General features: G+C 41.9%; 1 protein-coding gene across 3 annotated transcripts; it reads left to right on the top strand.

Moving 5' to 3' along the window:
* Positions 1–727: 727 nt before the first annotated feature.
* Positions 728–13038, top strand: LOC143285980 (GDP-D-glycero-alpha-D-manno-heptose dehydrogenase-like). Of its 3 annotated transcripts, XR_013055739.1 has the most exons (3): positions 758–843; positions 6826–10450; positions 10530–13038. XR_013055739.1 is itself a non-coding variant. In XM_076593445.1 (2 exons), the coding sequence occupies exon 2, from the start codon at positions 6860–6862 to the stop codon at positions 7826–7828; it is 969 nt and encodes a 322-aa protein (XP_076449560.1). In that variant the 5' UTR covers positions 728–833; positions 6826–6859; the 3' UTR covers positions 7829–13038. The 3 variants fall into 3 exon arrangements, 2 of the variants coding, with proteins under 2 accessions (XP_076449560.1, XP_076449559.1); XM_076593445.1 differs by having other exon boundaries at positions 728–833; positions 6826–13038; XM_076593444.1 differs by having other exon boundaries at positions 6826–13038.
* Positions 13039–14718: the final 1680 nt, after the last annotated feature.

Raw genomic sequence — 14718 nt, 5'->3', positions numbered from 1 at the left:
TTATGATACTAGTCGTGTAGGACTTTGACCCTGCACCAGAACAGCAGAAGAGGCAACTGCTGTCCAAACTATCTGGGCCAGAATTTGATTATTGTGGAGAATCAGTGTCCTACAGACACCCCCCTCTCCCTCCCTCTCTCCCCCACACATACTACACTTACACACATGATCAATGTTACTCAAGACTGAATTAAAGAGAGAAAACACATGCACGCGTATGTACACGGTCTGATAGTCAGGCGTGTTCAGTCGACTATGAGCATCAGAACAGCAGAGGAGGAAACTGCTCGGTCCCGACTATCTGGGCTAGAATTTGATTACAGTGGAGAGTGTCTTGCCCAAGTTACATCCCCACTCTCTAGGCCAAGGGGGTTTTAAGACAGTCGGTGTTTGGGATGGTTCCCAAAGGCCAACTTAACCCCTGCACAGCCAGTGCAATTTTTCCTCCTCGTTTGAGAGTCATAGCCCTTCACAAAAGACTAAGCTGTAAATGATATGCCATTGCAATGGAGAAACCATTGATAATACAGCTCTCACTTTAATTTGTTGGCCCGCAAGCACACACACACAAACACACACACACGCACGCAGAGTGCCTGCGAGAGAGAAAAGTTCTGTCTGCCTACCGCTGCAGCAGGGTGGTATGACAATCTAAAATTATCTTTCGGCTTTTCGTGCTCGCTGTCCAATCGTAAATGGCGACAGAAGAGCGAACCAATCAGTTGCCGCGATAAAGAAATGTCCTCAAAGCTTCGCAGAAAGCTTTAAAGCATGCCAGACAGTCTGCTTCGGGCGTTGTCAAGCGGGGATCGTTGAGCCAGTGACAATTGCAGGTGAGAAAAGGTAACGATTGAAATATGCGTTTTGAGATTAATGTATATTTTAGTTGAATCTTCCGCTTAAAACATATTTATGTGTTCAATGAGATTCTAGTTATTCTTGTTCAGTTCTCAGCGATGAAGTGTAAGACAGAGGTCACGCGTGATGTTCGCCGGTTCGAGTCCATGGCGACGAAGCCAAGCACACTTGCGGTGGGCCGGTGCCGACGATAAATTGGCGCCGCACGCAAGTTAGCGTTTTACAGTCGTTAACGCGTGCCGTTTGTGTCATTTCTTAACAGATATCTCAGTGAAAACTTTGTCTTTACTGTTTGGTTAAATATGTTTTGTATGTCACATTGTTCTGACGGATCTGGATGCAAGATGAAAGCATGCTCCTTTGAATGTCAGCTAAGAAACAGCTTGAACATTTGTCTTGCCAAGCACAAGAGACGTGCGACAGTGGCGTGATCACTCTCCCACACAATCAATGAAACAATCGATGAAACCATTCTGTGTAGAGGTAGGCTGTCGACAGGCTGCGGCCCTGTTTCAGCGGAATGGAATCGACCTCTTAAGTCTGGGTTAGACATTCTGGAGTCAGGTTGGGGGAGCGTTGGGTGGGGCGTAGGCTGTGAAAGTTGTAATCCACCCTTTTAGGTTTAAACCCCCATTTTTTCCCTTGGCACATCATCGGCATGAACATCATACCAGAATAGAATCTGAAGTCACAAAAGGTTTTGTCTTTTGAGAAACCTGGTTGTGATATCATGTATGTAACAAATCCACTTTAATCTCTCTCTCTCTCTCTCTCTCTCTCTCTCTCTCTCTCTCTCTCTTTCTGTGTGCTTGTGTGTGTTCTTGTAAATGCACACTTGAGAGCATGAGTATGATTATAAAATGGATGTGTGTGTGTGTATGTGTGTGTGTGTGTGTGTGTGTGTGTGTGTGTGTGTGTGTTGAGTCAGTGGTCCAGGTGTATCCAGTGGAGAAGGCAGTGACCGCTGTGTTGTGTGGTCAGTGTGTTACATCACTTGTCCCACATGTGTGTGTGTGTGTGTGAGTATGTGTGTGTGTGTTTGTGTGCCAAATATGCCACCCCCTTGGAAAAAAAGACAGGTTATTTCACATAGTAAGGAAAAGGTATTCAGAACAGTTTACTCCACATCTACTTGGTAAGGGAAAGGCTATTTCATATTCAGATTATATCTCTAATCTTACTTCACAAACGGAATATATGCCAGAGCTTATTTCTTACCCTTGGAAGGGTTACATTATTTCAGATTCCTGTTGTAAGGAGAAGGTCATCTCACAACCAGAATGTGTGCCAAAGCTTATTTCCCATCCTCAGTATACGGGACAGGTTATTTCACATCCCTGTGGTAACAGAAAGTTGATCTCACAGATGGGGACAGGTTATTTCACATCCCCGTGGTAACAGAAAGTTGATCTCACAGATGGGGACAGGTTATTTCACATCCCTGTGGTAACAGAAAGTTGATCTCACAGATGGGGACAGGTTATTTCACATCCCTGTGGTAACAGAAAGTTGATCTCACAGATGGGGACAGGTTATTTCACATCCCCGTGGTAACAGAAAGATTATCTCACAGATGGGGACAGGTTATTTCACATCCCCGTGGTAACAGAAAGATTATCTCACAGATGGGGACGGGTTATTTCACATCCCTGTGGTAACAGAAAGTTGATCTCACAGATGGGGACAGGTTATTTCACATCCCTGTGGTAACAGAAAGTTGATCTCACAGATGGGGCATGTGGCAGACCCTCTTTTACATTTCATATCAGATTAAATCTCTAATCTTACTTCACATCTTGGGTATACGGGACAGCCTGTGTGTGTGTGTGTGTGCGCGCGCGTGTGGTATCTCCTTCAGATTTGGCAATTTTGAGTCAGAAATACATTTTTTCAGAAAACTATCCTTGTGTTACCTGTGTGTAAATGTGGAGTGTGTGTGTGTGTGTGTGTGTGTGTGTGTGCGCGCGCGCACACGTGTGGTATCTCCTTCAGATTTGGCAATTTTGAGTCAGAAATACATTTTTTCAGAAAAACTATCCTTGTGTTTTAGATTTACCTGTGTGTAAATGTGGATTCATCAGTGCAATGCAGATAACTCCAGTGTCAGATTATTTGTTCCTTTTCGTCTGGTAAAAAACTGTTTAGAAACCAAATGAAAAGATCAATTTTGAATTGGTTATATATCAAATAGAGGGAATGTGCGAGGTTGAGGGCACACTGATTGGTGATATTGTTCATAATGAGACACCTTTGATAAGTCTTCTTTCCTCCTGATTTTTTCTCTCTAAATATGTGGTATTCATCAGTCTGGCACACCAGTCCTTGAAAGCTGTAGTTGAAAAACAACAACAATAAAGCTATACTATTGTGTGATATTCACAAGTCTAGCTCACCATTCCTTGAAAGCCAAGTCAAAAACAAAAACAAAACAACAACATCAAACAATAAAGCTATATTATTATGTGATAGTCACAAGTCTAGCATATCAGTCCTTGAAAGCTAGAGCTAACAAAAATGTGAGTGACCCATGCAATTCATGTGACAGGTGGGTAGCCTATAGAAGTTTAGGAGCTGGAACAAATGAAAGTCATTTAGTGACGGTTGTTTATTTTGGGATATGTTCATAGTGGTCTTGAGAAATGGCCTTCACTGGTGTTATAACTTGTTCACAATAATACTGTTGTGTGTTTTGGTTTGGTTTTGAAATATTTGTGTGTATGTACTGTGAACATTGCATAACTGTTTTGTGTGTGTATGTGTGTGTGTGTGTGTGTTAATTAGTACACAGTGCTTGAGTGTGTGTGGGAAGGGGGTGGGTGGGGGGGAGTGTGTGTGAAATGTTGTACTTGACCAAACTGTTTTATTTGGTAGTGTAAACTGGTTGGTGGGTCTCACAAGTTATTGTGAAGAGTGATTTTGGCATTTTGCCTTGTCAGTTGTCATTGTTTGACAGTTATTTGACATAACTCAGCCTGGACTTAAGCGTGTATGCATGCAGCATGCATAGTGCACCTGTCCCCCCTACACACACACACACACACACACACATTCTGTAAAAAAAAAAACCCAGAGTATTTTATATGCAAATTTTAGAATAATGATATCAATAATGAATACAGATTTGTTTTTTCACTGTAATTAATAATGTGGTCAAATAGTGTAACATTTTGTGTTTTGTCATGAAAATTAGTGTAACATTTTGTTTGTCATGAAAATCACCCTCACAATATGTATTCTTTCAAAATGTGTCGGTAGACTTGGATGGGAGAAATTCTGTCAGTGTTCAGGTAGCAAATGTCTTTTATATTCAGTCTGGGATGTAGACCATTAGTCCCCTCAGTATTTTTTATCAACATTTATCAATAGTTGAAACAAGAAAACTACAGATACATGGACCAAGGGCTTCTGACGATTTAGAAATCTTTAGGGTCCCAGGGGCTCCTTTGACCGTAATTTTACAGGGTCCCTGACAGCCTTTAGCAGGTCACAGAAATATTGTACGTTTTAATCAAATATGCATGAAAAGGCAAGCATAGCCATTGTTCAAGGGAAAGAACTCTTTGTAGCAGATGATAGTAGAGCCAGACTGAAGCTGACAAACAGGTTTTACACTTTACATTCTGGAATATTTTTAGAACATGCAGTGTGTCTTGTGGATTTTCAAAGCGTGATGGGGCACATATTTAAGCGTCATAAGCAGCCCTGATTAGTATCACCATTATCAGCAGCTCTTGGTTCTTCAGCCATTTATCAGGGCAGTACAGAGAGGCAGAGTTTGTGTGTAAAAGGAGTGAGGAAGTGAAAATTGAGGAAATGATGGCATTTGGGGGTGTGGTTGGTTGAGGGGGAGAGGGCATGAAATAACAGACTTTGATCTTGAGTCATGGCTGATGGAGGTTGGGGTGGGACGGGTGATTGGGATTACTGTCATTCTTGGATTGGAGCTTTCTGAAATTATTGTGAGATGCAATTGACAGTTGATGTGACACAACAGTTTTTACGAGTTTTATTTTGTATCTGTTGTAGAGTGAGTTATCACATTAACTTTGTGCTCGTAAAAGAACCCACAGCAGCAAAAAGGGTTGCCCTGCAAAACCATGTTGAAAAGTCTGTTTTTTTATATTGAAAAGAGCACACTTTCAGAAAAAAAGGGCTGACGCTACACTGTGGGGACACTCTCTCCCCAGGGAGATCAGCATGGATTTCACACAGAAATTTGTTGCCACAAAGGCAGTAAACTGAGTGAAAAATTTAAAGGCAGTATTGAGAATAATCCCATTATTTGCACACTTGTTAACACAACAAAACCCCCATGAAGCGGACACAGCTGTTCCTTGAGTGTTTGAGAAAGAGCTAACTTTCACAGTGGGAAGCACCCTCTCAGTTTGTTCTGAACAGACCCCCCCCCCCCCCCCCTTCCCTCCCCTGATCCCCTCCCAAGGCAAATTGGGTCCCACAAAAGTCCTGTAAAGCCCTGCTAGTTTCTCACTAACGGAGACCACCCTGTAGGAGGTCTGCACAACGGCCACAGAGAAACAATGGTGTCAGTACGAGAACACAGAGAGGCTGTAGATGAAAGGAGAGAGATATCACAGGCGGTAAATTAAACCAGAAATGTATGGAGCCGCAGTGGACGTACAGCTGTGACAGACAGCTGTGACAACTCATTTTGGGAGTTAGGTAGGGGAGGGAGAGGGGGGAGAGAGAAAGGTGAAAGTTTTAAACATTTTCTGTCTGTTGAACAGAACAGTGTTTAAAAAGTTGTGGGGAACTTGCTGTTGGTGCTGGACAGTCTCAGGGGAGGTAATTCTGAGTGGAGCTGAGCCTTGGAGGTGTTCATGGAAAGCGTTTTGCTTTCAGGGGGGAGGGGGTGGAGGGGGAGACAGTTTTGTAGCACACTAGCTTGACATTTCATCACATTTATTTTTCATTTGTTTTATTTTATTTTTTTCATGTTGGGACAGATAGTTTTAGTAAGAGGCATTGTGTCACTCAGGGTGGCATTATGTTTTCAGGCGTTTGGTTGGCACATTAGGAAGGGACATGAAAGTGAATACTCAGTCTTCTTCTTCTTCTGCGTTCATGGGCTGCAACTCCCACGTTCACTCGTATGCACACGAGTGGGCTTTTACGTGTATGACCATTTTTACCCCACCATATAGGCAGCCATACTCCGCTTTCGGGGGTGTGCATGCTGGGAATGTTCTTGTTTCCATAACCCACCGAACGCTGACATGGATTACAGGATCTTTAACGTGCGTATTTGATCTTCTGCTTGCATATACACACGAAGGGGGTTCAGGCACTAGCAGGTCTGCACATATGTTGACCTGGGAGATCGTAAAAATCTCCACCCTTTACCCACCAGGCGCCGTCACCGTGATTCGAACCCGGGACCCTCAGATTGACAGTCCAACGCTTTAACCACTCGGCTATTGCGCCCGCCACTCAGTCTGAGTTCCCAGTTTTGTTCCATTGAAAGTTTTCAAGATAAGCATGGATGACACATTGAATTGTGTTGTTTGTTGGGTTTTTTTTTCCAAGACAGATCCTTTTATTGTTTAAATACTTAATAGATAAAAAGGTGGAGGAAAAAAAGCAGAAGTTGAAAGACTGTTAATGGATAGTGTTGAATCTTTGCTGCTTGCATTTCATTAAGAGCTTGTTTGTCAGTAGTGTAGTGTATGGTTTGATTTCAAAGTTGTAGTTTTGTTCATCAGTATTAAGAACTGCACTTGTGTAAATGTGGATATTTCAGTGTAAAAAAAAAAAAAAAAAGATGAAAAGATCATGGCCTGGAACATAAAAAAACAACAAAAAACCCCCAAAAAAACAAAAACAAAAAAAACCTGTACCCAGTGTAAGGTCCACGACTACCAAGTTTCAGCAATGTCAGTCACTTTGCTAGTTTTAATAAAGACCACTTGCAGGCAAGTTTCCATACAGGTTTGTGATTGCTGTTTTCAGATCGTGAGGGAACAGTGAAGAAAGCATCATCAAGATGTCAGCTCAGCAGAAAAGCACAGGTCAGTCGAAGGGTCACATCCTGGTGACTGGGGGGGCAGGCTACATCGGGTCCACCCTGATCCCCATGCTGCTGGCGGAGGGGTACGAGGTCACCTGCTTTGACCGCTTCCTGTGGGGCATGGGCCCCCTGCTGCCCGTGGCGGGCAATCCCAGGATGCACATCATCAACGGTAACATCCTGGATAAGGAGGAGGTGAAGAAGGTGGTGACGGGCAAGGACGTGGTCATTCACCTGGCGGCCATCGTGGGCTACCCGGCCTGTGAGAAGGACCAGAAGATGGCGCAGGACGTCAACGTGGAGGGCACGCGCATCCTGGTGGACCTGAAGACCCCGGATATGACCCTCATCTACGCCAGCACCGGGTCCTGCTACGGGGCCGTGGACGGCGTCTGCACGGAGGAGACCAGCATCTCCCCGCTGTCGCTGTACGGGTCGACCAAAGCCGACGGAGAGAAGCTGGTGCTGACCAAAGGGGGCACCGCCCTGCGGCTGGCCACTGTCTTCGGCGTCTCGCCTCGTATGCGTCTGGACCTGCTGGTCAACGACCTGACCAACAAGGCGCTGACGGTCAAGAAGTTTGACCTCTATGAGGGTCACTTCCGCCGCACGTTCCTCCATGTGCAGGATGCGGCACGGGCCTTCCTGTTCGCCGTTCAGAACCAGGACAGCATGAGGGGCCATGCCTTCAATGTTGGTGACGAGACCATGAACCTGACCAAGAACCAGGTGGCCCAGATCATCCAGAAGGCTGTGCCGTCCTGCAACATCACCATCTCCACCACTGGGGAGGACAAGGACAAGCGCAACTACGAGGTGTCCTACCAGAAGATCCAGAACCTTGGCTACAGGTCCACCATCACTGTAGAGCAGGGGGTGCAAGAGTTGCTGAAAACTCTGCCCAACTTGTCAGATGACGAAATCAGGCGCAGTAAAAACGTCTGAGAACCTTCTGCCCATTCCCATTCTTGTCTGGGGTTTTTTTTCCCCACCCATCCCTCATTGTGAAGTTACGTTTATCCACAGTGTCTATGTCCTGTTTTTCCCCACCCATCCCTCATTGTGATGTTACGTTTATCCACAGTGTCTATGTCCTGTTTTTTTCCCACCCATCCCTCATTGTGAAGTTACATTTATCCACAGTGTCTATGTCCTGTTTTTCCCATCTATGTCCTGTTTTTCCCCACCCATCCCTCATTGTGATGTTACGTTTATCCACAGTGTCTATGTCCTGTTTTTCCCCACCCATCCCTCATTGTGATGTTACGTTTATCCACAGTGTCTATGTCCTGTTTTTCCCCACCCATCCCTCATTGTGATGTTACGTTTATCCACAGTGTCTATGTCCTGTTTTTCCCCACCCATCCCTCATTGTGATGTTACGTTTATCCACAGTGTCTATGTCCTGTTTTTCCCATCCCTCATTGTGATGTTACGTTTATCCACAGTGTCTATGTCCTGTTTTTCCCCACCCATCCCTCATTGTGATGTTACGTTTATCCACAGTGTCTATGTCCTGTTTTTCCCATCCCTCATTGTGATGTTACGTTTATCCACAGTGTCTATGTCCTGTTTTTCCCCACCCATCCCTCATTGTGATGTTACGTTTATCCACAGTGTCTATGTCCTGTTTTTCCCACCCATCCCTCATTGTGATGTTATCCACAGTGTCCATGCCCTCTTCATTGTCACCTTGCTGTATCTTAGTTTCTCTGTCCCCTGTGTACTGTTGTGCCCAGTTTCTGTGAAATGTTTGTGTTTCTGTGGTCCTCCTTGCTGTGATGACGTCTGCCTATCATTTTAAAAGTTTTTTTTGTTGTGTTTATAAGAGTTGTTGTTCTCTGCTGTTAACCCTTTGCCTTCAAGACTGGCAATCAAGATGCCAGCATTAGATTTTATTTAATCTTCATTTGGATTATCCAAGAAACAAAACAAAACAACCCCCCCCCAAAAAAAACAACAACAAAAAAACAAAAAAAACCCACAAAAAAACAGTACTGCAATGAGTAGATGTCTCAGATGATGTCTGAATAAAACAAAAAACAAACAGTACTGCAATGAGTAGATGTCTCAGATGATGTCTGAATATCACTTGTTTTTGTCATGTGTTCTGTTGTTGTTGGTCTGAATATTACTCTTCTTTTTGTTGGGTATTCTGTTGTTGTTTTTATCAGTTTATCATATCAAATGCAACTGAGGGTCCCTTTCATTTACCTGTTTGACTGAACTAATTGAAATATGCCATGCATTTGGCATGAGACATGTAATATTGGATGATATGTTTTTCAAGGTTGGTTGTTTTGACTGTGATGCGGTGCGTATGTTGTGCTGTGACGATATTTGCAATGTTTTTAACACTCCAGCCAGCTTTGTCAGTCAGACGTTTGCAACATTGTTGTGCCCTCCATCACATGGGGCTGATGAAGAATGATCCATCGGTGTTGATTATGTATCATGTTGCATAACTGATGTCATGTAGGCTGTCACATTATCATCGCAATAGACTGGTTGTGTTCACTTGCATTATGCTCTATCATTAATCGATAATTGATGTCAGGGGCTGCTACTATGTCCAGGAAGTTTGTTGGTTGATTGGTGTCATTGGTGGGATGCCGTAACTGCCTTCCATTGAATTTAATAGAAGCTTCCTATTTGTTGCTAGGGTTCTCTATAGTCTTGATGGACACTTATCCCCCCCTTTCTTTCCATAATGGACTGGCCCATGAGCTGGTCTGTTTCCTTCATGCTGGCTGCAGTTGGTGTCCTTAGTCTTTAAGATCTCTTGTTTGAAAAATAGTTTGAACAGATCATATTTTAAGAATGGTATCCTAAGATGTAAGAGTACCACGGTGTTTGACATTTTGTGGAAGAGATTTCCAGAACCAAGGTTCATAGCATGCAAATATGGGACTTGTGTGTGTGAAGGGGGATGTTAAGCATGTACACATTGCTCAGGTGAAGAATGCAGGCCAGGGCTGGGCAGACTGTAGATGGAAATGAAATAAATGATTTCCAACATTAACATCTGCATGCCCCGTTGTGACACCTGCCACAAGAAAATGAAATAAATGATTTCCAACATTAACATCTGCATGCCCCGTTGTGACACCTGCCACAAGAAAATGAAATAAATGATTTCCAACGTTAACATCTGCATGCCCCATTGTGACACCAGCCGCAAGGAATTGAAATAAATGATTTCCAACATTAACATCTGTGCATGCCCCATTGTGACACCAGCCGCAAGGAAATGAAATAAATGATTTCCAACATTAACATCTGTGCATGCCCCATTGTGACACCTGCCGCAAAGAAATGAAATAATTCATTTCCAGTGTTAGCAGCTGCATGGCCCGTTGGGACAGGACACTCATGGTACCCTTGTTCATGCATCATGTTTCCTGATCACCTCATCGTGTCCAGTCACTGTTTGCTCACAGTTGCTGTCCCATCTCTTGAGGCTGTGTGGTGTGTGTCCATCTTTTGAGGCTGTGTTGTGTGTCCATCTCTTGAGGCTGTGTGTGTGTCCATCTCTTGAAGCTGTGTGGTGTGTGTCCATCTTTTGAGGCTGTGTTGTGTGTCCATCTCTTGAGGCTGTGTGTGTGTCCATCTCTTGAAGCTGTGTGGTGTGTGTCCATCTTTTGAGGCTGTGTGTGTATCAGTCTCTTGAGGCTGTTGGGTGCCCCTGTCTATATGGAGTACCTCACTCCTCCCCCACTTGTCACATACAAGGACAACATTGAAACTTCACTTCCAAGAAGTGTTAATTCTGAGAAATTGTAAAGCAGTGCAAAAGTTTATTAAACAATTTTAAAAAAATTTTTAAAAGAAGCTTTAATTTAGGTGAATAATATATTTTTTCATAAAGCACACTTGGAGATTATCAGTGCTTGGGCAAGATGTGCAGAAAGGAAAGAGCATTTGATGAAAGGATTTGGTATGTAACTAATCTAGTAAACATGTATGTTGGGATGCTGTATACATGTTTGTTGGGATACCGTATGAAGTCCACGTTTTCCATCTATCTCTATCACAGTTGTGTATGTGTAGCATTTTTTCTGATTTACACTTGTTTCACAAATCATGTTGTGGCTTTACTATGGTTGTTGACTGTTTTCAGTTTTCTTGTTTACATGTTATGAGAAGCGTGATGTTGATCATTTGGGGTGCAAGATAACCGACATGTGCAGTACATTCCATGCAGATCATCACTCTGGATTATTTATTTTTCATCTTGCTTTAAGTTTTGATTGTTAAAAGTGTCATTGTCATATTTTGGTATTGTTGATTATGACGAGAGATGTCAGGGTATAATTTGACTGCACAGCAAGCAATGAACGTCATGGTCTTGCACTTGTTGCTGGTCATTTTCATCCTACATGAGATTTGGTAATCAGAGAAAAAAAAATTAAAACTTTATTGTTTTGACATACAGGTTTATTAGTGTTTTTTTTTTTTTTATCTTCTCTTTCTTCCCTGTGGACGTAAGGGACTATTTTAGTTATCAACAGTATTCCCATCTTCTGGAAATTCTGTGCTGGAAAATATTTTCCTCTTTTGTATTGCATTAAGTGTGTCTGGCTGTGTGTGTGTGTGTGTGTGTGTGTGTGTGTGTGTGTGTTTAAATTAAAAAAAAGAATATTTTCTTTCTGTCGTCTCTTCATATAGTGTGCTGTTTTGCTAGTCCATTCATTCATTCAGATATATTTTTACCATGCTGTTGGCTTTTTTTTGTGTGCACCAAAGACATGCTGCATGTTAGCTTTTTTTTGGTTTTGCATGCGTGTTTTTAGCTTTTGGGGGGGGGGTTTGCGTGCATGTTTATATATAGTTTTATGTTCAGTTACTTTTATATATATATATATAATCCTCTTGTGAAAAATGGACAGAATCAGAATGGTCAATATCCGAGACCTGCCCTTGGTTTATGTGTGTGAACAGCACAGCACGGTTGCCAAGCTTTCTTTCTCAGGATACTGTCTTTTTCACGCTTCAGTAATGACATAGTTATCAGGCCCGAGTGGGCCCTGAGTGGCCAGCTGGACTAACATGGTAACAGCAACAATGACGATAATAATAATGATCATTTTTGTTAAACTGCTCCTAGTCTTCATTCTTGTTTGGTAGCTGTTTGTGTTGCCTGTTACTGAGGGGGAAAAATGACATAATCAGGAAATTCAGGTTTGACTAGAGTACCAGGCAGAACCTACACTGACATCCAGAAGTATGCAGATGCATAATTGAATGGTTTTGTTACAAAATTTGCAAGTGGTAAGTTCCTGTACAGTCGTTAGGGGAGATGTCCTCTTTATGTTGGGCTTTTTAAAAATATTTTTTATATTTTTTTAAATTTTTTACTGCCTTCCTAAGCTTGAAAAAGGCTTGTAATGTCTTGAGCTAGGTTGAGAAGACTGGAATCATCATTCCAACCTTCCTCCTGTTACGAAAGAATCTTCCTCATGTTAGTTATTTTTCTCCTTTCAGCAGAGGCAAGCAGTGTTCAGCATTTGTTTGTGGTTTAACCATTATTAGGTTCTTTTTGTGCAGCAGCGTTATAAATTGAGATTTGTTTGCAAGTTTGAGGTATTGAAACGATTTCCTTTCTGACCAGTCCCTGTGGAAAGTTGGTTTTTCAAAATCAAAACGTTTTTGCGATCTAGTTTGTACTGGAGTTGGATCCATTTTCACCTTGCTATTTTCAAACAAGTTTTTTGTTTATGGTCAGACAGCCTCCCACCTCCCATCATGCCCCATTAGTATGCAAGGCAAGATTCTTATGAATCTGTGTATTATGTACATATAAGTGTCTGGATGACTTTTCGTCTGTATACATATTTGAACAGGCACATCTTACCTCTTTGTGTATATAATATTATAGCGTAGTAAAATGTGTACCATTTGTGCATTTTTGGTGAAACATATGTCAAAGAATGGCTGTGAATATCAAATTAAAGATATTGGTTTTTCATCTTGATAGATATTTATTGCTTGTTTTCAGTTATGTTGACTCAGATTGGGTTTTTTTAACAAAGAGTTTTGTTTAACGTTTACAATGAGTCCTGCCTACACAACACAAGTGAGGTATGACTGAAAGAAGCAATGCATTGTTACTTGTTCAAACTTTGAAAGGAATGAGAATAAAAGGTTGAAACAAGGTTTTCAGATTTTGAAAGTTACTTTCATACAGACTGTTTCACATGGGAGCTTTCTGAACAAATTGGGTCTGCTGGGCACTGACGATATTATCCTGTGGAGTTTTGACAAAGATCATGAGGCAACTCTGTAGTCAACTCGTGTAGTGGAGGAAGTTTTAGTACATTCTGCGGGTAGATTGAAGAAGGAACAATCACCTGATTAAATAGATTTACATGATATCCAGGTGACGATACAGGATTCATTCCAATGTCGGCCTCAGAAAAGTGGGATGTACTTTAAATTACACTCCCCCCCCCCCCACCCCACCTAAAGTTATGGTCTGTTACAATAGAACAATGGTGGGAGGGTGGGGGTTACACCTTGGGGATCAGGTTTTGTGCAATTACTTTTATCACACTGAAACAATTAATCTTTTACATTGCGCGTGCGTACACACACACACACACATGTAAAACAAGTAGAAATAACCATCTACACCATATCTGATGCACAAAAAAGGATGTTGCAAGACATAAAGGTTGGTAACATTGTTCACACTGTACTAATGTAATGTAACAGGGAAGAATAAAGAAGGCATGGCAAATCGAAACAAAAATGTGAACTAGATACTTCACAGCCTTTTAAATAAGAGGAAAGGCAGCAAAGTGTGTTGCATTTACATGCAGAGGGAGCTACAGTGTTCAGTAGCACATTCTGTTCCTTGTTTTCAGTTCAGTGTGAAACTTTATTTTTTGGTTGGTTTATTTTATTTTATTTTATTTTCTTCCATGATTTAAACTTTTCATTTTGTGTTTTTTTTCTCTCTCCCTCAATGCTTTGTCTGCTTCTGATCAAACACGTGTAAGACAATCATGAAAATGAAATAATCTTAACATTTTTTTGTCACATTTGTAATGCTTATTGTGTACACTTCTATATTACGTGACAAGAAGTGAGCACCGTGTATCACTGTGTTTCTCATGTAGGGAGGGGGTGGGGAGGGTGAGTGGGGAGGGACTGGTCAGGAATGACCCCCATAATAATGATATGAAAAATAGATTAGTTTAAGACATTGCTGTTTGTCATACAAGGTTTTCAAATCCGGCTGCTTTGTGAAACACAGTATTAATCTCTTCTTTCTAGTTGATCATTTGATGAATCCATTTTTTGATACCAATCTACTTGTACAGTTAGTGAAGTAAAGAATGTGTGCAAGTGTCACTTCCATTGCATTATTCTGTCTGCATTAGAGAATTTTACACAGATGTAAAGAATGACATATTACGTCTTATTTTTGTAATTGTTTAATTTCATGTAAACAAATCAAGGTATTAACATGTCTTGATAACAGGTGATCCAACTCTTGAAAGATATTTTAACGAACAGAAAGTTATGGCGACTGTTTTAAAGACGTGATCTCAGCACCATATTGGCCAACAGCAGTCATGCTAAATTCACCACCCTCTACCCAACTGCTCCTGGGAAGATAATGTAATTAACAGAAAGTAATGTCCACCGTTTTAAGGACGTGATCTCAGCATAATATAGGCTAACAGCGGTTGTGCTAAATTCACCACCCCTGACCTAAACTGCTGTTTGGGAAATCCCCTGTTAGGCAGAGTAGTGGCTTGTTGCCAGCTGGCATAGTTTGGCGTTGTGCGTCACATGACACAGCCCATATCTGGTCTTTTTTTTTTTTT

This window comes from Babylonia areolata, chromosome 9, assembly GCF_041734735.1.
Source record: "Babylonia areolata isolate BAREFJ2019XMU chromosome 9, ASM4173473v1, whole genome shotgun sequence".
Taxonomy (NCBI): Eukaryota; Metazoa; Mollusca; class Gastropoda; order Neogastropoda; family Buccinidae; genus Babylonia; species Babylonia areolata.
Note: the sequence above shows the minus strand (reverse complement) of the source record. Positions and strands in the feature narration are given on the sequence as shown.

Coding starts and splice junctions, on each gene's coding strand:
- LOC143285980 (XM_076593445.1), top strand. CDS start 6,860: ATGTCAGCTCAGCAGAAAAGCACAGGTCAGTCGAAGGGTCACATCCTG.